At 43.1% G+C, this 23,919-nt stretch overlaps 1 protein-coding gene and 1 non-coding gene across 2 annotated transcripts in view; one reads left to right on the forward strand and one right to left on the reverse strand.

Moving 5' to 3' along the window:
* Positions 1-465: 465 nt before the first annotated feature.
* Positions 466-23,919, reverse strand: part of LOC106573413 (C-Jun-amino-terminal kinase-interacting protein 2) — a 39,506-nt gene continuing 16,052 nt past the window's right edge. Inside the window, exons 3-13 of the mRNA XM_014148434.3 lie at positions 15,348-15,660; positions 15,050-15,151; positions 12,202-14,497; positions 11,755-11,963; positions 11,002-11,077; positions 10,138-10,310; positions 9,823-9,932; positions 9,583-9,705; positions 9,295-9,365; positions 9,078-9,176; positions 466-7,305 (exon numbers count right to left, since the gene is read on the reverse strand). Of these exons, the coding sequence (XP_014003909.3) occupies positions 7,233-7,305; positions 9,078-9,176; positions 9,295-9,365; positions 9,583-9,705; positions 9,823-9,932; positions 10,138-10,310; positions 11,002-11,077; positions 11,755-11,963; positions 12,202-14,497; positions 15,050-15,151; positions 15,348-15,660 (3,645 nt within the window). The 3' untranslated portion in view covers positions 466-7,232. The remainder of the gene's footprint in view (positions 7,306-9,077; positions 9,177-9,294; positions 9,366-9,582; positions 9,706-9,822; positions 9,933-10,137; positions 10,311-11,001; positions 11,078-11,754; positions 11,964-12,201; positions 14,498-15,049; positions 15,152-15,347; positions 15,661-23,919) is intronic.
* Positions 3,378-3,453, forward strand: trnaa-ugc (transfer RNA alanine (anticodon UGC)). The gene has a single exon. It is a non-coding gene; the product is annotated as a tRNA-Ala (tRNA).

A 23,919-nucleotide genomic window follows, 5' to 3' on the forward strand; every position in this document is an offset into this window, starting at 1 on the left:
CTACTTGCACGAATGCACACACAAACAGAAAAAAGATTGTAACTTGGACCTAAATCATGCATTGATGTTGACATTTGAATTACAATGGCATATTTAAGCAATAAGACGCAAGGGTGTGTGGTATATAGTATGGCCAATATACCACAGCTAAGGGCTGTTCTTAGTGCCTGGATACAGCCCTTAGCCGTTGTATTTTGGCCACCACAAAACCCAGAGGTGCCTTATTGCTATTATAAACTGGTTACCAATGTAATTAGAGCAGTAAAAATACATGTTTTGTCATACCTGTGGTATATGGTCTGATATACCACGGCTGTAAGCCAATCAGCATTCAGAGCTCGAACCAACCAGTTTATTACTGGGGTTGGGATTTGACTCTATAAATGCACTTTAGACAGATGATTCATAGAAATTGTGATCCAGCAGCACAGTCACACAACCACAAGAAAGAGACAGTCAGACGCATTCCGACATCAAGCATATAGTTTATTCATAAGATCAAACCCATGACAAGGCAGTGTTTTTCTTTGTTTTTATTTTAAATTTTGACAAGTCCCCCTAAAGATACAAGATAGATGAATGTGTTTTTGTCACATACTGATGCTCTAGTTATACAGTAAATAATATTGTTTGTTTATGGATTTTAAAAAAAGTCGATGAACTGTTAACTGGATGTCTGAGCTGCTATACATGACTAGAGGATTCTTGGTGGTTGGTTGGTGTACTTTAGCTATCAGGGAAGCTCAGAGACACAAAAAAAGACACAAAACAAACTGGTACAGTTAAGAGATGGCACACATCTGGAGCTCAAAGCCATGGGCTACATTGTCAAGATGCGATAGGTTCCCATCAGAGGTGTGGACTCGAGTCACATGACTTTGACTCAATTCACAAATTTGATGACTTGAGACTCAGCCTGATAGAAAATAAAATTATCAAGTTATCTGGCCAGGTTTTGTAACGTTTTGTCTCCGTGGAGAGCCAGGGACAGTATCGCACTTGCAAAAAAACAAAAGCATATTGGCTAGTGAAACGCACACATGGCCCTCTGATTGGACCAGCAAAGTCAATCAACACAGGTCGGGTGAGCTAGCGTAGAGAGGTTTTAGTGAGTTGAAACTGAAAGGGCAATATATATATATATATTTTTTTTCATACATATTTGTGATAGGCTACATATAGCCCTACCATTTGTATTGTATATTTATACAATTGCTTATTCGATGTGGTCATTAACATAGGCCTACGGCATTGAACAATTATTTTAAAAACATCTCATCTGTGCTTCAGAACCAAAAAGCTGCGGGTCTTGACTGTTGACCAATGTCCAGTCATCAGCATTGGTGCGCAAAGGCGGTCGCACACATCCAAATAGTGACCAGAAAGCGCTTGTTTAATTTTCTCCGGTTTTGCCTGGCAAAAACAGAGTAGCCTGCCTACATTAATATGATCCATATAGAGTACCATTTAGCAATCTGCTACGGACGCATCTTTGCCACAACTATAGGCTACCTGGTGATTTCATTTATAATTTTCAAATATGGCTTAGTTTGGGTGGGTTATAATTATATAGCTCAGTGGTAACATCACACTACCTTCAATATTTATGGGATAAAGATGTAACATATTCTGACAAATTAATTACTTATTTGTGAGGAAGAAAAAGGCTACAGACAGATCATGCTTTCCATCCGATCCCGCAACCTCTGCTGCATACAGGTAGGCCATATGATCCTGCTAGCTCTGGACTACAGCGAAGTGACAATGACCACGTTTACATGCGCACAATAGTCCGGATAGTAGCTCATATCCCGTTTAAAGTCTTATTCGGATAAGTTGTTTACATGCACCTTTGAAATCCCGCTCATGAGTAACCATGAGTAACCAGAATATTCCTCATTTAAATTCATATGGGCTAAATGGGATAGTAACTGAACTATGGACACTGACTGTAGGCCTATAACCTCACATGTAGCGGGGTGAGTATAATTTGTGGAACGTTCCAACAACTTTGTAAATAACAAGGTTGCCAACAAACAACGCATTCAAAGTTCTATTTTAAGTTTTTCACTCACCACGTTTATTCAGAAAAATGTCTATCCTCGATCTGGTAGCCTATGGACAAACATCATGAACAAGCTACGTGGTGAGTTGATGCCTATTTGGCAGCTAGTTAGCTAGGTGAATTGATCATGCTACTTTGTATGCGTTGTTTGTTGGCATCCTTGTACTTTACGAGGTTTTTGGAACAGATTCATGTTGGAACGTTCCACAAATTATACCCACAACATATAGCGTAATATAATATTAACTCCTGCAGAATTATGCATTTATTGCAGTAAAATTATACAACAAATGTTAATTTCGTCATGGGAACAGGAGTGGAGAAATATAATTTCTTTCTTTCAGCATCTCGAGAAATTACAAAATGCCAGTGTAATGTGTTATCTTTGACACTGTAATGCAAGCAGACATATGCACCCAAGCCAAACTGAAGTCTTATCAGAAATGCGTTTCATTGCTTTCTCAGCTTTTCTTTTCCTTAAAACCAGTCAAACTGATTAAATTTTTTCGTTTTGCACAGGACCAATTTTTCAACTGTTTTGGAGTTGTTGCATTTTCTGCCAAGTCCCTAAACGAAACAGACAACTTTACCGGTATTAACTAGATTACTAATGCATTCATTCTATCAATGTAAGACATTATTCTGGTGAGCACTACTTTATTTAGTCTTCTGGGGCAACAATTTATGACAGAAGAGAAGCTGCATGTAGGCCTATCTAACAATAGTTGACAAACAATTGGCCTACCAAATGTAGTAAATTATAAGATGGCCTACCAAATAATGGAAATTATAATAAGGCCTACCAAATGTCAGAAATTATGAGCAGAAAGTTGTCTAAATTAGTGGTGAATGTAGCTAGTAGTCTATACGGTCCAGTATGGAGTAGCGGCAAAATAAATTATTATGGAATTATAGTGGATTGAACTGCACAGGTAGCCCACTTTTTGAAGTGATTTGACAATCAGATGAAAACATCATCGCAGAACACCATAGACTGCACAACACCCATGATATGTGCAACTGAGCCTGCGCAGACAGTGAAAAACAACAGTAAAGGGTATAAGTTGTTTACATCCCATCTAAGATCAGCATATCCCAGGCATTTTATCTGGGTTTCTCATAACCGGGACACAAGCATTTTTGGGTTATTGTAATTGGGATATGATGTTGATATGCACCATCTCAAAAACAGAATACTTGAGTATCCCAAATAATAACGGGATATTGGTGTGCATGTAAACGTGGTCACTGTGACATGATATCCCTAGTTGATATCAACAGCTAACATGAATGACTTTCAGCTCAAAATGCAGGTCCCGTGTGGCTCAGTTGGTAGAGCATGGTGTTTGCAACGCCAGGGATGTGGGTTCGATTCCCACGGGGGACCAGTACGGGAAAAAAAATGTATAAAATGTATGCATTCACTACTGTAAGTTGCTCTGGACTGCTAAATGACTAAAATGTAAAACAGTTTATTTGTGTATCTTTCGTTATGAAAATGCATCACCGTTTTTTGACTGTAATGAGGCTAAATTTGAGCAGCGATTGTGCGCACCTTTGCGTGGGGGTCTCAAACTTTGAACGACTCTTTTTTTGGGGGTTGCGGGTCAAAAAGTTAGATAACCGCTAAGCTGGCTAACAGATTGCTGATTTACTGAACAGCTATAGGATCGTGTGGAGTGCAAACGTCAAATTGTAGGGACAGAGGATTGTCATAAATTAATATGCATCTCCAAAAAAAATGCTGATGATCAAGAATATGAACTGTTTACTTTGCAAGCTCACCAGCAATGGGGCATCAAGCAACAATTTCTAGCATAGGCCTACTGGTGTTTTGGTTTGTCAAAATTGCTATAAGTTTATAATTTACTTATAAGGCTTGCATTTGGAATTTGGTAAAATAAATGATTACATAATCAAAATGTGTTGTTGACAAAATAATGAAAAGGGCTGTCTGGTAGCCTAAAAAAAAATAAACAAAGATTTGTAGTTTTTTTTACTTGATTTGAGACGAAAAAAACTTGTGACTCGACTCGACTTGCTCTTAGAATGCAAGACTAGGACTTGACTCAAGACTCAACCCGTTCTACTTGGGATTCGATCTTGACCTTGTGACTTGAGATTTGCAGTGACACGAATAATAGTGACTTGGTCCCACCTCTAGTTCCCGTGTGAAAGTAGACTCTGAAAGCTATTTTAATTGGTTAATATCTACTACTCTGCTCTATCAGCGGATTGGCCAGCACTTGAGTGGGTGTGGCATTGGATATTAGCAAGGTCAAAGGTGACACGTTACGTGTGTCCCCTAATGGCAATGTCACAGATTTGCCTAAAAGCGCTGCTGCTGAAGCCTGTCTGTGAGGTGAATGTCTGAGTTAGCATAAACTTAGTGGTTCACAAAACTTTGTGGTTGATGTAGAGACAGCGACATGTATGGAAACACAACACGCTCAAATTAAAACAAATAAAAGGAAATGTACAATGTTTTCTTTTTCCATCGTGGTTTTCATGGTTCTTTTTTGAATTTGTCTCCTTTTATTTTACATATTCATTTCAATAACATACTTAACATAAAGGACACAGCACTATCTTGTTGACTCTCTATAGTATTTACAGGATCTAACCGACAGCGATACACATTTAGATTATACCCTCTCCCCTCCTACTGACACCACTTTCACAAATAATAAACTGGTCACCATGGAGGTCCTATGACTCCTCATCACCAGCTCTCCTCTACAATATCTTCTTTTTGCTGTTTGATACTTGAAGAATAAAAGCAGTAGAAGAAGTAGACGAGCATCCCTCGTCTTCTGTACTCAACCTGATATTGGGGATTGCAGTATGACACCTGTTATTTCAATTCATTCTGTGTTGGACACCTCTCATCTGTTTAGATGTTATACTGTAGGCTACAGTATGCTATGTGAACTGGAAAAGACAACTGTAGAAAGTAAAATGTCCTATTATAAGTACGCAAATGATGTACTGTATATTACCTATGATAAGAGTGAAATCAAGGAGTACATGTGGAAAGGTCAACTTCTCAGGACATTTATCAGCAGAATATGAGCCATTAGACATTGTAAAGTCAACTTCTAAAACTGTGGTCGGACCAAAGCAAGCCTATTATATCAAAGAAACTACCGGTCTTTCAATGGTGGCACTTCAATATCAAACCCTTTTCTAACTTAAAGGGGAACTCCTTTCAAAAACTCTCTTTTTGTATTTTTTTCCATAAATGTTTAGCATTTTGCATCATCATGATGATATGGCCGGTGACATCTTGAAAGTCCAATATCTTGAAAACTTAAATCTTTAAACTCTCTATCCTCATGTTGACTTGATCCACCTTAAAGAGAAGGTAGAAGGACACAGGAGGGCACCACTACTTTCTTAGTCAGCATTATCTATGTCATGACTTTACTTTCCTTGTCGCCTTATAGACAGTCAACCAAGGCCAGTCTGGCCTTATTCTCAGTGGACTTAACTCAAACAGGGACCGACACCCACCTGTACAACAGTGCTTCCTGTGAGGGAGTAGTGTTGAACAGTCAGAATCGTGGGATTATGGCTTCTCCTGAAGAGGACCTTCAACTGTCCTCAACCTGATATTCAGACTGATTTTCTCTGTACATGTACATTAGGACACTTCACCGTTGGACCAGATGGAAAGAAATATAACATTGGACGTTTCTATAATACTGTATTTGCACCATTAGAAGTCCAGAAGCTGAATGATTCTCTCCTTGTTTTCTGTTTCTCTCTGTTCCCAAAGCGCTGAGTTATCGCTCCCTGTTTCCATAGCAACCTCTTCCTGCCACTCTGCTGTGTTTGGAGTTTTGATCAGAGGAGCTGTTGTCCAATGACAGATGACTACTGAGTCTGTTCTGGACCATGGTGGGCAGGGCTTACTATCAGATCAACATCATCAACATAAGTCAGAACCCTTTCAATGTCAAAATGACCAATATGATGAAGAGCCTCCATTGCAAAACTGAGCCTTCATTCCATTTTGGCCCCTAGTCGTTTCCCCTAGCTCCTGTTCAGTGTTCACACTCACAGATCTGAAAGGATCTGGATAGGTGTAAGAAATATGATGGAAACTCCATTTAGCTCAATTGAAGGGCTAACTGGCCATCACCACATCGCTTACACCTGCTCGGTCCTTTCAGATCTGACGCCAGTACATTTTCAAACTATGAATAAAAAAATGGTGGACTTCAAAGCTGGGGAAGGAACTAGAGAAGAGAACTGGAACCACGCATAAGCCACATAACACAACCAGTGAAAGGATAAGCTCTCTGAAATAGGTCCAAGTCCCACCAACTGTTCCTGACCCACCATTTGGTAAACACTGGGCTAAAACATCATCCCTCTCTTCCTTTCTATTTCTTTATTTTTCCTTTCTTCACTTCCTCTTGTTTGATTATTGGTTGTGGATGCTACTTACATAGTTTGTATGAGTCATCTGTATTTCTCTACTGCCTATACATAGGTGTTCCTAATGTGTATATTTACAGAACACACCATTTCTTGTACACGATACAGGTGTTAGCTCGTACCAATCACATCACTGTACTCTCTCTCTTCTTCGATCCAATGTCACTATCAGTAGAATAGCAGTTTGTCGATATTGAACAAAAACATATTTACACCAAACCTCACCTGACTAAATAATATGCTTCATGTCCTCTTGATTGTTGCGCTATTTTTGTGTCCTAATTGGTCTGTGTTTCTGTGTGTGATTTTGTGTACATTACCCTCCTAGCCATGCATTGGAACATGTCAAATAGCAGTAGTAGGAATTTCATTGTTGTTATTGTTTTTTAAACCGAGGAGGATACATAATATCTAAAATAAGGTGCCAAGACTTATTCCTAGAACTGTATCATAGAAAAAGGAACAGGCAATCCATCAAGAAGATGGAAAATAAACGTATAAACAAATGAATCAATGAATAGGTCAATAAATGAATAAAACATGTCGCATACTGTAGAATGGAAATTAACATTCCAGTTTTAGAGGGATACTGTATATATGGGGTATTTTACAATGGAAAGAAGAGCCACCAGTACCCTCTGGTGGTGAGATTGATGAACCTACACAAGCAGCAGCAGGAAGAAGAGATGGTTGTCATGGCAACACTTCCTAATTCCTGACTGCTCTACTCCAGGTAGATGTCTTCGGTGGGGCAGGCGTACTCCAGGTGCTCCTGGTAATACTCCTGGAAAGCCCGCCTAGAGGGCAAGACAGAGAACAGAGAACAGAGGCCTTAGCTTAACAAACAGATGTCCACAATCAAATCACCCTGCAATAATGTCTCAGCCAGACTCACATCATGGTTCTAGCTCAAGATGAGTATCAGCTTAGTAAACATTTCCCCATAACATTATTAATGTCTAAAGCTTTTCTGTCCACTAACCCCGACTCCCCAGCCCATACCGTCCTGCTCTGCCCTCTGCTTTGCTGTGTCGACCTTGAACCATGGCCATCTTTAATAATTCAAACCCAATTTGCCTGATTCAGACAAGACAGGAACTACGGACATTATAAACCCCAGCTCACTCTCTCTCACACACACACACACACACACACACACACACACACACACACACACACACACTCTGTCTTTCTCTGTCTCTGGCTGAGAGAATGACTCAATACTTTGTAATGACTTTTCTTCTCCTCTCCAGCATGCCAGCTGAACTAAAGGGCTTGATACTATAGGTATAGTAGTCTATGGTTTCCAACATTATTATTCAGACCACAGTATAACAGTTTTTCATATAAGCAGTAATGACCGAGATTGGGAGATAAAGCAGTGCTAAAGCATTGTTAGGCTCAACCCTAATACCCCCCCCTTAGCCCTGCCTCTCTGTTTTGCACTATCCCGTGAGCCACATCGACATGCAGACTTCCTTTCGAGTGGTTATCAAAACTCCCAAAACTGCAACCCAAGGGTCTAAAGTTGCTTCAAGAAGATGGCAGACAAAAATACTAGGATGGAAACACATGTAAGTAATTCTAACTTAAAAACAAATTATGCAAAAAATGTACAGTTCAGAGGAATATGTTAGTTAATGTATACTGAACACAAATATAAAATGCAACATGCAACAATTTCAATGATTTTACTGAGTTACAGTTCATTTAAGGAAATCAGTCAATTTAAATAAATTAATTTGACCATAATCTATGGATTTCACATGACTGAGCAGGCCCAGCCAATCAGAATGAGTTTTTCCCCACAAAAGGGCTTCATCACAGACAGATATACTCCTCAGTTTCATCAGCTGTGTTGGTGGCTAGTCTCAGATGAATCCGCAGGTGAAGAAGCCGGAAGTGGAGGTCCTGGGCTGGGGTGGTTACACATGGTCTGCGGTTGTGAAGCCGGTTGGGAGTACTGACAAATTCTCGAAACCAATGTTGGAGGCGGCTTATGGTAGAGAAATGAACATTCAATTCCCTGACAACAGCTCGTGGACATTCCTGCTGTCAGCATGCCAATTGCACGTGACAAAACTGCACATTTTAGAGTGGCTTTTTATTGTCCCCAGCACAAAGTGCACCTGTGTAATGATCATGCCGTTTAATCAGCTTCTTAACATGCCACACCTGTCAGGTGGATGGATTATCTTGGGAAATGAGAAATGCTCATAAACAGGGATATAAACACATTTGTGCACAGAATATGAGAAAAATACACTTTTGTGCGTATGTGATCTTTTATTTCAGCTCATGAAACATGGGACACACAATTAACATGTTGCGTTTATATTTTTGTTCAGTATAGACAAACATGATTATGTAGATTTTTTGGTCATCACTACGGGGGCACAGCCAATGCCTTACTGCAACTTCAATAAAACAAAAAGCGCTGTGGAGAGGCTCTACATGCCTAGGTTTACAAGCACAGCTTAAAGGGGATTGAGAATCATACTCCAAAGTGTGTCCTATAGCAGAGATGAGTGTGTGAAAGGGAGACACTGAAGTACTGTGTGTGACTCACCCAACACTCTCGGCCACACGCCGCATTGACTCCTGGGAGACAAAGACGTGGCAGGCGAACCTGTTCAGCATGGGGTGTTTAGTGATGAAGCCAAAGTAGCTAAGGAGTGAGAGAGGGGGATAAGGGGAAGTGTAAATAAATAAAGTTGAATGTTTTACCTTTATTCTTTGGTGTATTATTGTCTAATGAAATGTATCCTCAACATTCATTTTCATACCAATTGTTTTTGGGATGGCATCCACAGAAAGAGATGTTCTTCATCTGGAAGAAGTGACTACATCTATCAAACTGGAGAGAGGGAGAGAGAGAAAGGGAGGGGGGAGAGAGAGAGAGATGCTCATATTGTGTGGTAGTTTCAGCATCCTTTTGATTGCACTAGTCGCTTAAGAGTCTCTGCCAAAAAAAGATATGTCCCAGTTTACACTCGTCCCTTACCCTCAACCCCCTTCCCTTCCCTTGAGCCCCTCACTTACACCTCCCCATCTCTCCTCCCTCCATCTCTCACCTCATCCAAAGTGTCATATTCGTCCTCCAGGCTCATCACCAGTTTAACCCCTTGTAAACTAATCTCCAGCTCACACAGAGAGGGGGGTCTCACATGGACCGTCCGCTTCCGCGCTATCGCAATCTGACAAAGAGAGAGTTCAATACAGATCAACTTTGTTAATTGAACACTGTCTCAGACTATTGAGCACTCCATGACCTGTTAGTTTACCCAACCCAGAGCGGTGCATTTCCTGTTTACCTTCTGCATGGCGGCACAGAGTATACCATTGCCTTGGTGATAGGGCACCTCCACAGAACCCAGGAACTGAACGCTGAAACTGTCCATCCAGGCTGGGTTCCTCTTCACTCCTACCGGAAGTACACACACAGGAGGTGACATCAGACTGGAGGCATTTATGTACTGTCTATTTTATCTTATTGACATTCAGGTTATGTGTCTCCAGTGATGACATACAGTCAACACTTGACATACACTGTATAGAAAGGGAACTTTCCAGTAGATCTGTGCTCCTACCAGACATGAACGTAAGGTTTATGTCTCTCTATCACTCACCCATTATCTCCTTGAACTGCCCTATGACCTCATGGGCATAGAAGGCAGGGAATATCCCCATCTCTCCCGTCCGCATGTTGTAGCCTCTGTACCAGTAGTCATCCTCCTCCTCCTCGACATACAGAGGGTCGTCCACATCCAGCTCCAACTCATCAACATGTCTGGGGATAAACCTGTAGGAGGCAGGAGACAGAGGGTATAGATACACACACATTACTTGGTTTTAGTTAGGAGGAAGCGGCATCTGCTTGGGTATCAGGTGACTCCCCAAGGAGAGGCTGTTAGCTGAAGAAACAGCAGAGACACATTTAGGGATGGAGGGAGGAGGAGGGGAGAGAAGAGGGTAGGAAGGGGTGAAAGGGAAGGGGAAGTGCTGAATGATTTAGGTTTATAAAGGTTAGGGAGAGAGGAATGATTCAGTTACTGAGGAAAGGGGAAACAGTGAGCACACACACACAGTGAGGCCCAGGTGGTGGCAGGCTGGTGTGTGTATAGCTGTTCCCCCTGCAATTTCACTAGGGCCATGACACCTGCCCCCCTCTCACTCTCTCCTTTCCTCTCTTCCTCCCTCCATCTCTTCTTCCCTCCCTCCCTCTCTCCAGACCACTAGTGATTCACCAGAGTCACGTCTCCTACTGCACACAACCATCCTTTATCCTATATCACCTACAATCCATAGTGCATGTGTGGGACTAAGAACAAAGAGTCAAACAGATAAGAGATTATAACATGCTCTCTTGAAATTATAACGTTACAATAATTACAGGTTTTTCTTTGATCATGATTTCAGATTGCTTGTTGTGTTGCTCTCTGTTTATATAACACGGTATGTCTGTAAATGATGTTCTGAATGCTATGACTCACCTGTATACAGCCCTGTGTGTCTGGTCCCTCTCCTCTCCGTTGATGGTACAGGAGAACAGCCCAAATGACTCTGTACCTGCACAGGTAAACACAAACAGTGAGATCACTGATACACACGTTGGGAGGGACATTAACATAACCCGTAGGACCTCTCTGAATAACATCTAAATGAATTATAACTGCATCTGTCAAAATAACTCATTATGATGAAATTCTTCTTCTTTCCATTTGTAATAGGTCCTTAATTATGTAGAAGATCCTTCAGTGATCTTTTATCATGCTACAGCTTGGGAGAGCTAACATGGACACTCTGGATTCAGTAAATGAGACATATTCAGTTGGGATCTAACTTGGTACAGGCCTGAACATGAATGAATACAACAACCATGTCTCAGTCACTAGTAAGCACAGTCATGGGTGGTACTGAAAACTCAAAAATGTACTCAAAAGGCATACGTGAAATATGCAAATAAGGCTCAACACCCTACAGCGTTAAAAAAAACACCCAAAATAAAACCTTTATCAACGCAGATCCACAAAGAACAATAAACTTATTTTTGTAGAACCTTTTATAATGGTTCATTTTGGAATCAAAAATGGTTATTTGTCACTCTTGATTTTTCTATGGGTCTTCAAAGAACCATCCCATTTAATTTTGTTCAAAGAACCTAAAATGGTTCCCCTATGGCATCACTCTGAATAACCCTATTTGGTTCCAACTGGAACCTGTATTTTTAAGTGTAGGCTACTTACTAGAGGATCGTGAGGTGCTGTTGACAAACACGTTGAGGAACTTCTTGGAGAAGTGCATGTCAGCCTCAGGTGAGGAGTCTTCTGACGAGCTGAGGAGTTCTGGCCGCACCCCTCCGTTCCCCCGGAAGTACCCCACCTCCCCCATCCCCAGAGGGTCATCATCACACAGTGTAGACAGCTCACTGTCATCACTCAGCACAGAGGTACATCTGGGAAGGGCACGGTTCACACAGGTTAGTCATAATAGCTTAATAGAAGACAATATAAAAGCCTCCATAATGCACTATAAAGTTGACTCCTGATAAATCAGCTTGGGACTGTTGTGACAGCACTGACTAAACAGAAGTAATTAAACAACTTGATGTAATTTACTTTTAAATTGCCAATAAAATAAAATTCAACTAAACCCTTCCACAATAAAGGTGGGCCCTTTCTCCATGTAAGTACCTCCTGAGGCTGACCAGCTCCAGTGTAGTGTTCTCATCCACCACCAGAGTGTACTTCATGGAGTCGTATGCCAGACCGTGGTCATCCGGCTGGGACTGCAGAGGGAGGTCTCTCTCACACAGGGTGTGTTCCTGCTCCAACAGGGTGAGGTCCCGGACGCTCTCGTCGATGGGCGGAGAACTATCCAGGTACTGGTGGCTGCCACCGTAGGATGACTGCTTCCTCAGGCAGTTCAGGAACGGGGAGGAGTCTCCCTCTTCCTCTTCCTCATCGTTGTCAGTGGAGTAGGTGAGGCTGAAGCATCGGTTGGTCTGGGACGTGGGGATGTCCAGGGTCATGCTGTGTTTGACCGTGTTAATGCGTTCCAGGGAGGCCGTAGAGCGTCCGGTGGGCTTGGCCTCCGTCTCGCGGCCCTTGTCCTTGTCAATCGCCACGCTCTCACTCAGACTGGGAGAGTCCAGCTCCTTCCTCCCCTCCAGCATCATCAGGTCGTTATCGGGCTCCACAGTATCGTCATCATCCTCTTTTTCATCCTTCCTCTTGGTGTTTTTGCCTGATTTAGGGCTGGTGATTTCTTTCTCAGAGTCCTGAGTGTGATTGTTGTCTGTAGATACCCTGTTGCCATAACGCTCCACGATCACCGGTCTGATGGTGTCAGCTGTGGGATTGCTCTTGTACAGACAGGGGCCAAATCTATCGTTGGCTTTCCCTGTATTCCATTTGGGCAGCTCTGCACTCTTCTCTCTCTCCTTCCACTCCTTCTTCAGACCCTTCCCTTTTTTATCCTTCGATTCCTTTGTCCCAGATTTCAGCATTTTTTCACCCGCAGCGTCAGTGAACGCGTCTGGCTCGATGTCTGAGGAGGGTGAGATGGTGTCCGAGACGGACACTGACCTCTTGAAACAGTCCTCGGGACAGCTAATTGGATAAGACCCCTCCAAGATCATCTTGTTCACCAGGTTGTTAAGCAACCAGGGTGAGTCTGAATTCTCGCTCAGCTCGTCCTCGCTCTCCGACTCGGACTCTCCCTCACTGTTACCGTCGTAGTCGTCAGCGTGAGTGGGTATAAGTCTGGATTCCACTGGCAGGTAGAAGGAGCATTTGAAGCTCTCCAGGCTGTGGTCGGGTTCTATCTGGAGTACCATCTGTTTGGAGATTCTGTCCTCAGAGCACGGGGGTGGGGGCAGGGCCTCATCTAGGTCAGCCTGGTGCTCATAGGGCAATTCATCATAATCATCTACACTCTGTAGGCCCATCAGAGCCTGGCCGTCATCATAGGGCTCTGGGGGCAGGATGGGGGAGTCAGCAGGGGGGGGGGTGGCTAGGCTGAGGTTGGGTAGTGGTGAAGGTGAGGGTAAGCCCACTTTGATGGGGTTTGGGTGGCCAAGGAGGAGCGATACCTTCATTCCCACAATTCTGCTGTTCTGTTCTAACTCTTTGTCAGGGCCCAGTTCCTGGTCGGAGGTGGGTGAGCTGGCCTCCTCAATGGAGTTGGTGAGGTGGGAGGAGCGTCCACTACTACTGTCATCACTGGTCATGTCCAGCTCTGTCTCTGAGATGGAGGAGATCATATTGGAGACCAGGGGTCCTCCGCAGGCAAACGCTGCCTCCAGTTCCCCCTCAATGTCTGATTCTGACCCGGGAGAGCTCAGGTCATGCTCTTGGTCTGAGGTGGCGTAGCACCGCTTGGCGTTCATGTCAGCAATGCCAGGGTCCGAGGACGGAGAGGTAGATTCATTGGCTGCCTCATTGGCTGTAGCTGGAAGCTCGCTCTGGTCAGTGCTTCTGGATTGGTCGAGAACATCGGAGCGGCTTGATGGCATATAGCTGGAGAAAAAAGCCAGCTCACAGGGCTCGATGGAGGGGAACTCAACGTAGACTGAGCTCTGGTTCTCCTTACATGCCATGTCATAGGTCTCCTTACACATGAACTCTACATCAAAATCTTTCTCCAGCTCCTCACCTGACAAAGGTGTGTCAGCTCCGTCATTCCCCCCAATGGGAGCAGTGGAGGACAGGCATCGGCTGGTCCCGTCTGGGTCGTTTTCCAGTTCCCGGTCCAGGCCTGACTCAGTAGTGACCGTGTAGGTGTCGGTGGGACGTCGCTGGGTGGACATGCAGGACCGTGAACGTTTGTGGTTGTGGTCAGCGTTGTTGAGGTCGTGGTCGACCTCGGTGTCAGAGCACTGGGAGTGGTCATCCAGGGATGAAACTCTGGAGGTCAGAGTTGAAGGGTCGGCTGAGGAGTTAATGACCTCGTCAGAGCCCAGGTGAGACTTGTGTTGACCGAAGGAGCCTGTTGGAGAGAGGGAGAGGAGAGGGGATAGAGAGAGAGAGAAGAGAACAAGTGGAAATAAAATGAAGAGAGATGATAGAGGTTGAGGGAGATGAGAATGCAGAGAAGAAAAGAGAGATTAGAATTGATCATGAGAACATTATTGCAATAGCCACTTTAAACCAGAAGTCACCAGAGTAGGGATGGCAGTGATGGGAGCAGTAGATAAACAGACCTATCTAAACTATCCTCTGTGTTGGGCCCAAACACACAATAACAAATTAATTCTCACCAATTTGACTTTTGGAACTTTTGGTGTCAAAACGGAGCCCATTCTTTAGAATCCCAAACTATGTTTGCCAAAGTCTATATCTATAGCTCTGGCCAGTGAGGACAAGACGACTACACTTTTACATCACGTCACTAGATGTTTATGGGGGATGACTTCTGACGGGCAGCCATTTTGTTTGCTATTGTATTAGGGTCTCTCCCATCTGTTGCCATCCATGTCGCAGAGGGGCCTGCGAGGGGACTTGGGGTGGCCACCATCCCCTGCCTGTTTGGGGGGAGTACCTTTGCTCTGGGACGCTGGGGCCTGGGGGGCTGTTTGGGAAGGGCACTGGCCTGTCACGTGGCTTCCATCTTCCAGACAAGAGTGGGTTGGAGACAGACGGCCTGCACGCAAAGGACAACAGCTTACAGTAACATTTAAAGACACAGCATCAATAGACAATACTAGGTAGATAAATTATCATACAAACATTTGTAGAAAACATTTTCCTTAGAAAGCTATGGTAATTGAGAGGAAATAAGCTGCTAGGTGTTGGAAGTGGTTTATTATTGGTAAATAATAAGACAGCACAGTATTCACCTTGTGAGGTGGGCTTGCGTAGAGAGTGCTGCCAGCTGCCCTTCTTTGGAGAAAGACTGCTGTTGTTGTTCAATGAGTCCTGAGAGAGAGAGAGAGTGGTGGTGAGGTTAAGGGTGGTGGGCCGGCTCTTCAGCGTGCCCAGGGTAGGGGAAGGAGGAAGGGAAGCGGAGGGGGAGGGTGGAGCGTCAGGGTCCACCTCCTCTTCATCCTCCTCTTCCTCATCCTCGTCATCGATCATCTCAAACTCCTGGAAGTCATCCTGGAAGGAGCAGACCGGGTGGTGAATATCGCTCTTCTCCAGAATCAGACAGTCCTGACAGAGAGAGAGAGAGAGGGAGGATATGAAGGGAGGGGGAGAGAGAATGAGTGACTGGTGGTATGGCAGAGATTGCTTTAACAATATTTTAACACTGTGAGCAGTTGAAATGCAATGCTGTCAGCAATTCTCAAATGATAGTATGAACAAAAGCAACAACCCCAGTCACCTTCCTGGGTTCATATACAATAGTTTTCAGAGAGCTGTGGGACAGTTAAACCCAGAGCAGCCTACAAGAACAGTATAACACTGCAGTATCCCATCAGCACACAAACACACATCAAAGCACTGCGGTAGGCTGGGGCTCAGGTGACTTGTCCACTCTGCTCCAAAGTCTAGAAGGAGAGAGTGAGAGAGAGAGAGTGAGAGAGAGAGCAAAGTGGATTGATGATGCCTCTCAGGTTTCAGCTGGTTTACAGTAAAATTCAATTTAAATTAGATTCAGATGTGTGTGTGTGCGCGCATATGCATGCTGCTTTTGTCCAGGCTAAAAGCGCTCAGCACATCTTTGTACTGTATATCTTTGAACATGCAAAAAGTATGGAAATAGTCCCTGTACCGTTCAGTATTTTTTTTTTTTTACCTTTTATTTAACTAGGCAAGTCAGTTAAGAACAAATTCTTATTTACAATGACAGCCAACACCGGCCAAACCCAGACAACACTGGGCCTATTGTGTGCCGCCCTATGGGACTCCCAATCACAGCCAGTTGTGATACAGCCTGGAATCGAACCACGGTGTCTGTAGTGACACGTGAAGCTCTGAGATGCAGTGGCTTAGACCGCTGCGCCACCCGGGAGCCCTAATCACAGTCCAAGTGACTAGTTGGTGGCAATAATTATAGATTATACCTTTATTTATTGTCATAGTCGCTACAATGTGAATAGACAAGTTATTACATCACTCACTACAATCAACACAGCACTATATTGCTTTTGACAGGGAAAACACTGGATTGAATACATTCTAGCTATCCACTTTGCATTTGAACAGCACAGCACTTTCCTCATCGGTCTCTTTCCCTCCTCTCTTTCTCAGCATCAAAGCCCACCTTCTTGTCCCCTTCACACAAGACTGCTAACGCCTGCTGAACCTTAATACCAGAGAACCTAAAATCAACCGTAAATCTATAACCCAGGGGAAATCTAGAAGATACATGTACAGCACAGTTTCTCAGAGAAAGTCAATGACAAAGCCTACTGTACAAGAGACATTTCACATCTTTTAAGGGGGTTGATCGATTGCTTTTTATTAGTATTAAAAAAATGTGTGATCACATTTGTAGATCTATTAATCTTATAGTCATACTGATAGTGTTGTGTATTAGTAGTGTATTAATGATATTGTAATGTACTCATAACAGTATTACTCCATAGTGGACATTTAAACATTTGCAACTGCGACCTGGCCAAGATAAAGCAAAGCAGTTCGACACATACAACAACACAGAGTTACACATGGAATAAGCAAACATACAATCAATAATACAGTAGGAAAATCTATATACAGCATGTGCAAATGAGGTAGGATAAGAGAGGTAAGGCAATAAATAGGCCATGGAGGCAAAGTAATTACAATATAGCAATTAAACACAGGAATGGTAGGATGTGCAGAGGATGAATGTGCAAGTTGAGATACCGGGGAGCACAGGAGCAAGATAAATAAATAAATACAGTATGGGGATGAGGTAGATTGAATGGGCTATTTACAGTTGAGTGTACATTATAGCCTCCAATACTCTACTCAATAAACTGGATGCAGTCTATCACAGTGCCATCCGTTTTGTCACCAAAGCCCCATATACTACCCACCACTGCGACCTGTACGCTCTCTTTGGTTGGCCCTCGCTTCATACTCGTCGCCAAACCCACTGGCTCCAGGTCATCTACAAGACCCTGCTAGGTAAAGTCCCCCCTTATCTCAGCTCACTGGTCACCATAGCAGCACCCACCTGTAGCACGCGCTCCAGCAGGTATATCTCTCTGGTCCACCCTCAAAGCCAATTCCTCCTTTGACCGTCTCTCCTTCCAGTTCTCGGCTGCCAATGACTGGAACGAACTACAAAAATCTCTGAAACTGGAAACACTTATCTCCCTCACTAGCTTTAAGTACCAGCTGTCAGAGCAGCTCACAGATCACTGCACCTGTATATAGCCCATCTCTAATTTAGCCCAAACAACTACCTCTTCCCCTACTGTATTTATTTATTTTGCACCCCATTGTTTCTATTTCTACTTTGCACTTTCTTCCACTACAAATCTACCATTCAAGTGTTTTACTTGCTATATTGTATTTACTTTTCCACCATGGCCTGTTTTGCCTTTACCTCCCGTATCTCACCTCATTTGCTCACATTGTATATAGACTTGTTTTTCTACTGTATTATTGACTGTATGTTTGTTTTACTCCATGTGTAACTCTGTGTTGTTGTATGTGTCGAACTGCTTTGCTTTATCTTGGCCAGGTCGCAATTGTAAATGAGAACTTGTTCTCAACTTGCCTACCTGGTTAAATAAAGGTAAAATAAAAAATAAAATATAAAAAGGTCCCATAGTTGACAGTGCATGTCAGAGCAAAAACCAAGCCATGAGGTTTAAGGAATTGTCTGTAGGGCTCTGAGACAGGATTGTGTCGAGGCACAGATCTGGGGAAGGATACAAAAAACATTTCTGCAGCATTGAAGGTCCCCAAGAACACAGTGGCCTCCATCATTCTTAAATGGAAGAAGTTTGGAACCACCAACACTCTTCCTAGAGCTGGCCGCCTGGCCAAACTGAGCATGGACTTAGAGACTATTCAAGATCGAGGGAAAGATGAACGGAGCAAAGTACCGAGAGATCCTTGATGAAAACCTGCTCCAGAGCGCTCAGGAAATCAGCCTGGGGTGAAGGTTCACCTTCCAACAAGACAACGACCCTAAGTACAAAGCCAATACAACGCAGGAGTGGCTTGGGGACAAGTCTCTGAATGTCCTTGAGTGGCCCAGCCAGAGTCCGGACTTGAACCCGATCTAACATCTCTGGAGAGACCAGAAAATAGCTGTGCAGTGATGCTCCCCATCCAACCTGACAGAGCTTGAGAGGATTTGCAGAGAAGAATGGGAGAAACTCCCCAAATACAGGTGTGCCAAGTTTGTAGCGTCATACCCAAGAAGACTTGAGGCTGTAATCGCTGCAAAAGGTGCTTCAACAAAGTACTGAGTAAATTGTCTGAATGTCACACCCTGATCAATTTCACCTGTCCTCGTTATTGTCTCCACCCCCTCCAGGTGTCGCTTGTTTTCCCCAGTGTATTTATCCCTGTGCTTCCTGTCTCTCTGTGCCAGTTTGTCTTGTATGTTTCCAAGTCAATCAGCGGTTTTCCCAATCTCCTGCTTTTTGCATTCTCCTTTTTCTTGTCCTCCCGGTTTTGACCCTTGCCCGTTTCTGGACTTTGTACTCACCTGCCTGACCACGAGCCTGTCTGCCACTTTGTACCTCCTGAACTCTGACTCTGATTTTTGCCTGTGCACGACCATTCTCTTGCCTACCCCTTTGGATAAATAAACATTGTAAGACTCCAACCATCTGCCTCCTGTGTCCTCATTTGGGTCTCGCCTTTGTGCCTTGATACTGAACCCTTATGTAAATGTAATATTTCAGTTTTTATAACTTGGCAAAAAAAATCTAAACCTGTTTTTCTTACAGTATGATACTGAATTACAGTAAATTACTGGCAACACAGTAGCCAGTAAATTACTGTAGATTTACAGGAAAAATGTGGTATGGTACTGTATTCTGTGGGGAACAGCATTGTCACTAATGGGTGAAACAAAAATATCCTCTTACAAGGCACACCTCAAAATATGGTAATGAGACAGAGATTATTTTGCCACCCACAACATTTTCCTAAAATGCAGCATAATTCATAGTATGCTTCTGTAAATATATGCAAAACAGGTAATAGTTTACTTTAAAATTGTATTGTAAAATTACAGAAGTGTAGCAGAATTACATTGAGCCCCCATAATGTATTGCTCTTTACAGTACTGTAATTTAGAATTACAGTAGCTAACTTAGTTTTTCTGTAAATTTACAGCAATTTGTTGCACTGCCGGTAAAGGAGAGAGCTACCAGAGTATCTGAGAGACACAGACCCACAGGCCCTATTTGTCTACTACCCCTTTGCTATGGCATACTATGAATAATATATATGTGCAGGGGCATTAATCACTGTTAGAGAGAGAGCAAAAGAGAGAGCAAGAGAGAGAAAGAAAGAAAGGATGGAGGTAGAGGGGGAGACTCACTTCACCTGATAGCTCAGTGATTTATGCCTGAGTCTGACTCAAGGGACTGAGTATCCTGTCTGCTCCCAAAATACTGACTGCCCTCTCTCATTCTTCCTCTCTCTCTCTCTCTTCATTCATTCATTCATTCATTTTGTATTTCTCTCTTATAATTTCTCTCTGGTTCTACTCTCAAAGATTGATAGATAACAACAGGAAAATAAGCCATTTGCTTCCACCCAACCAGGCTTTCACTGAGATTCATTATACGTGGCAAACAGAGAATGGAAGACAACTCATGCTCATTTATAGCTCATCTCTTGAGCTCGTCTGTAGCTCATATCTAACTCCCAGACACAGACAGACACAGCCAGGTCACGAGACTGAAGGGAAAAATGCAGAAACTGTCCGACTCAGGAGTTAACCTCCCTTTTCTCTTCACTGAAGCATTATGGGAAATGTAGGCCAGTGTTATCCTCTCAATCTGCATAGGAATGACAGTGAGGACATGTGAGAGTACCCAAGTTAGTAAAAATCATCATCATGATATTCAGAATGTCAACATTAGGAATAACAGAATTGGAATTGCTTCTTTGTGCGTAATGGGGAAATTAACCATTCCTAGGTTGATTATTTATGTATGTACAGTAACAGTCAAAGGTTTACACCTCTGCATGTACTCATTACAAGGTTTTTCTTTATTTTTACTATTTTCTACACTGTAGAATAATAGTGACTACATCAACACTATGAAATAACACATATGGAATCATGTATTAACCCAAAAAAGTGTTAAACAAATAAAAATATAGCCACCCTTTGCCTTGACAGCTTTGCACACTCTTGGCATCCTCTCAACCAGCTTCACCTGGAATGCTTTTCCAACAGTCTTGAAGGAATTCCCACAAATGCTGAGCACTTGTTGGCTGCTTTTCCTTCACTCTGCGGTCCAACGCAATTGGGTTGAGGTCGGGTGATTGTGGAGGCCAGGTCATATGATGCAGCACTCCATCACGGTCCTCCTTGGTCAAATAGCCCTTATACAGCCTGGAGGTGTGTTGGGTCATTGCCCTGTTGAAAAAGAAATGATAGTCCCACTAAGCACAAACCAGATGGGATGGCGTATCGCTGCAGAATGCTGTGGTAGCCATGCTGGTTAAGTGTGCCTTGAATTCTAAATAAATCACTGACAGTGTCACCGCAAAGCACCCCCACTCCTCCTCCATGCTTCACGGTGGGAACCACACATGCAAAGATCATCCGTTCACCTACTCTGCATCTCACATCGACACAGCGGTTGGAACCAAAAATCTCAAATTTGGACTCCACTGGTCTAATGTCCATTGCTCGTGTTTCTTGGCCCAAGCAACTCTCTTCTGCTTATTTGTGTTCTTTATTAATGGGTTCTTTGCAGCAATTTGACCATGAAGGCCTGATTCACGGCGTCTCCTCTGAACAATTGATGTTGAGATGTGTCTGTTACTTGAACTCTGTGAAGCATTTATTTGGGCTGCAATTTCTGAAGCTGGCAACTCTAATGAACTTATCCTCTGCAGCAGAGGTAACTCTAGGTTTTCCTTTCCTGTGGCAGTCCTCACGAGAGCCAGTTTCATCATAGCGCTTGACGGTTTTTGCGACTGCACTTGAAGAAACTTTCAAAGTCCTTGAAATTTTCCGGATTGACTGACCTTGTCTTAAATTAATGATGGACTGTTGTTTCTCTTTGCTTCTTTGAACAGTTCTTGACATAATATGGACTTGGCTCAAATGCATTAAGGAAAGAAATTCCACAAATTAACAAGGCATTCCAGGTGACTATGACATGATGCTGGTTGAGAGAATTCCAACAGTGCAAAGCTTTCAACAAGGCAAAGGGTGGCTACTTTGAAGAATCTGAAATATATTTTGATTTAACACTTTTTTGGTTACTACATGATTCCATATGTGTTACTTCATAGTTTATGTCTTCACTATTATTCTACAATGTAGAGAATTGTAAAAATAAAGTAAAAATAAATAAAAACCCTGTAATGAGTAGGTGTGTCCAAACTATTGACTGGTACTGGTGTGTGTGTGTGTGTGTGTGTGTGTGTATCGCAGCTTACTACAGTTCAACCAAGTGAAAAAACATAATTACACACATGAAAACATCTGTTTCCTCCTTCTAAAAGCATTCTGGGTTATCTTCAAAAATACATTAGTAACTGCAGCAGTTTACACCAATAGTATGGAGGGAGGCGTGGGCTTATGTTGTAAAAAACATTCACATTTTAAACATTTAAATCTTCTCTCCAACAAAATGCCCTTTCTGGTATATTCAAAAAATCCAATGATTGAAGACTCATATCTCTGCTCCAGGACATAATCAGTTTAAGTCAGTTTATGATGGTATGTATGTGTGTGTGCGCGTGTGTAACTCAAAGGGAGCCAAGCCTAATCTTGAAAGGGGTATACAGATTAGGAAGTAACAATGAATGGTTATTAATCAGAGATGGGGATTGGGCAGAGGGATAATCCCACTTTTCTGACTGGTTGTCAGCCTTGAAGATCAAAGAAAGTACTAAAAGATGACCACCACAAAATTATTTCAGTGCTTTATCACACACATACAGTACACATACAAATACAGGCACATGTGTAAACAAACAGAAACCATTTAACTGATTGATAGGTGCTTAATGGGCTGATGACGATCACCCAATCAAATACATCACACACACACACACACACACAACACTTCAACTCTGTTCTTAATCCAGAGTGTCGGTCCGATGTCAGCAGGATTAGTTCCTTTGGGGCTGGGCGACTTGGTGGGGGTGGGTTTGATGATGTAACATAAAGAGTGACACTGTCTCTGGCATACACCCACACATCTGTGGACTGAGCAGTCAGGGCCTGTTTGTTCCGTTGGGTGATCTGCGTTTGAAATATGACATCTCAGATTGCAAGGATAAAAGGGTTTCCCTCAACTTGCTTTCTGAGGTTGTAGGCCCGGGTCGTCTCTACACACTGACAAATTGCTTTGTAGAAAGAACTTTGCATGTGACTGAAAAAATATAACTCAATTGCCCAGTTTTTTTTGTTGTGGGATTAATGAGGCAGAAACAAAAACATTCTCTCTCTCTGCTATGGGGAAGAGGAGGAATTGAGGAAGAGAGGAGGGGGTTGAAGGTAGGATCTCTCTGAACGGAGCTCTGCAAAGCAGCTAGGGAAGGAATGAGCAGTCAGGGGAGAGGGAAGAGAGAGAGGGAGGGAGGAGAGAAGGTGGAAAGGAATGATGCGGGAGGACTGTCTCTGCATAGCAGCAAACTGCACAGGGTTATTCACCCTTTTCTGCAGCTATGGCTCAAAGCCACACACATAAAACATTCACATCCCTCAGGAGAGAGAGAGAGACTGAAAAGAGAGAGAGAGAGAGACTGGGGAGAGAGAGAGAGAGAGAGAGAGAGAGAATGAGAGAAAGGGGTGACAGATAAATAATTAAAGAGGGAAACAGAGAGAGAGGAAGCAGACCCAGTGCTTCTCCAGTAGTACAGGTCTGTGGATTATCTCCAGCGCTCGGTCACTAAGAGGGGATTTGAGTTGTACATTACAGTGCCATTCATATTCTGCTCTGATGCTGTAACTGATGTTGATAGGATGGAAATGATATACTAAGCTCAGCCCTGCTCTAAGGTCACTAATGTAATGAGCTCTGGTAACACAGGTATAAACAGCAAGTTAAACTGCCGCTTATATAGGAGATGAGCCAAGTAACACACAAATTGGCAGTTATCACCTCCAATGGCTATACCGGGAGTCTATCACTCTCTCACTCTGCTAGCTGTTAACCACCTAGGGGGAGCAGCAGTCACCCACAGCAATTGTCAATCAAAGCCCTGAGCACCATGTGTTGGCAGAGCCACACACAGCCACACAAAGAAACCCAAACAGACTGACAGCCAAGTTGCTTAGCTTCAAATTTGTAGGAAGACATTTGATTTCTATCTGTA

This window comes from Salmo salar, chromosome 16 (genome assembly GCF_965601325.2).
Source record: "Salmo salar chromosome 16, fSalSal1, whole genome shotgun sequence".
Lineage (NCBI taxonomy): Eukaryota > Metazoa > Chordata > Actinopteri > Salmoniformes > Salmonidae > Salmo > Salmo salar.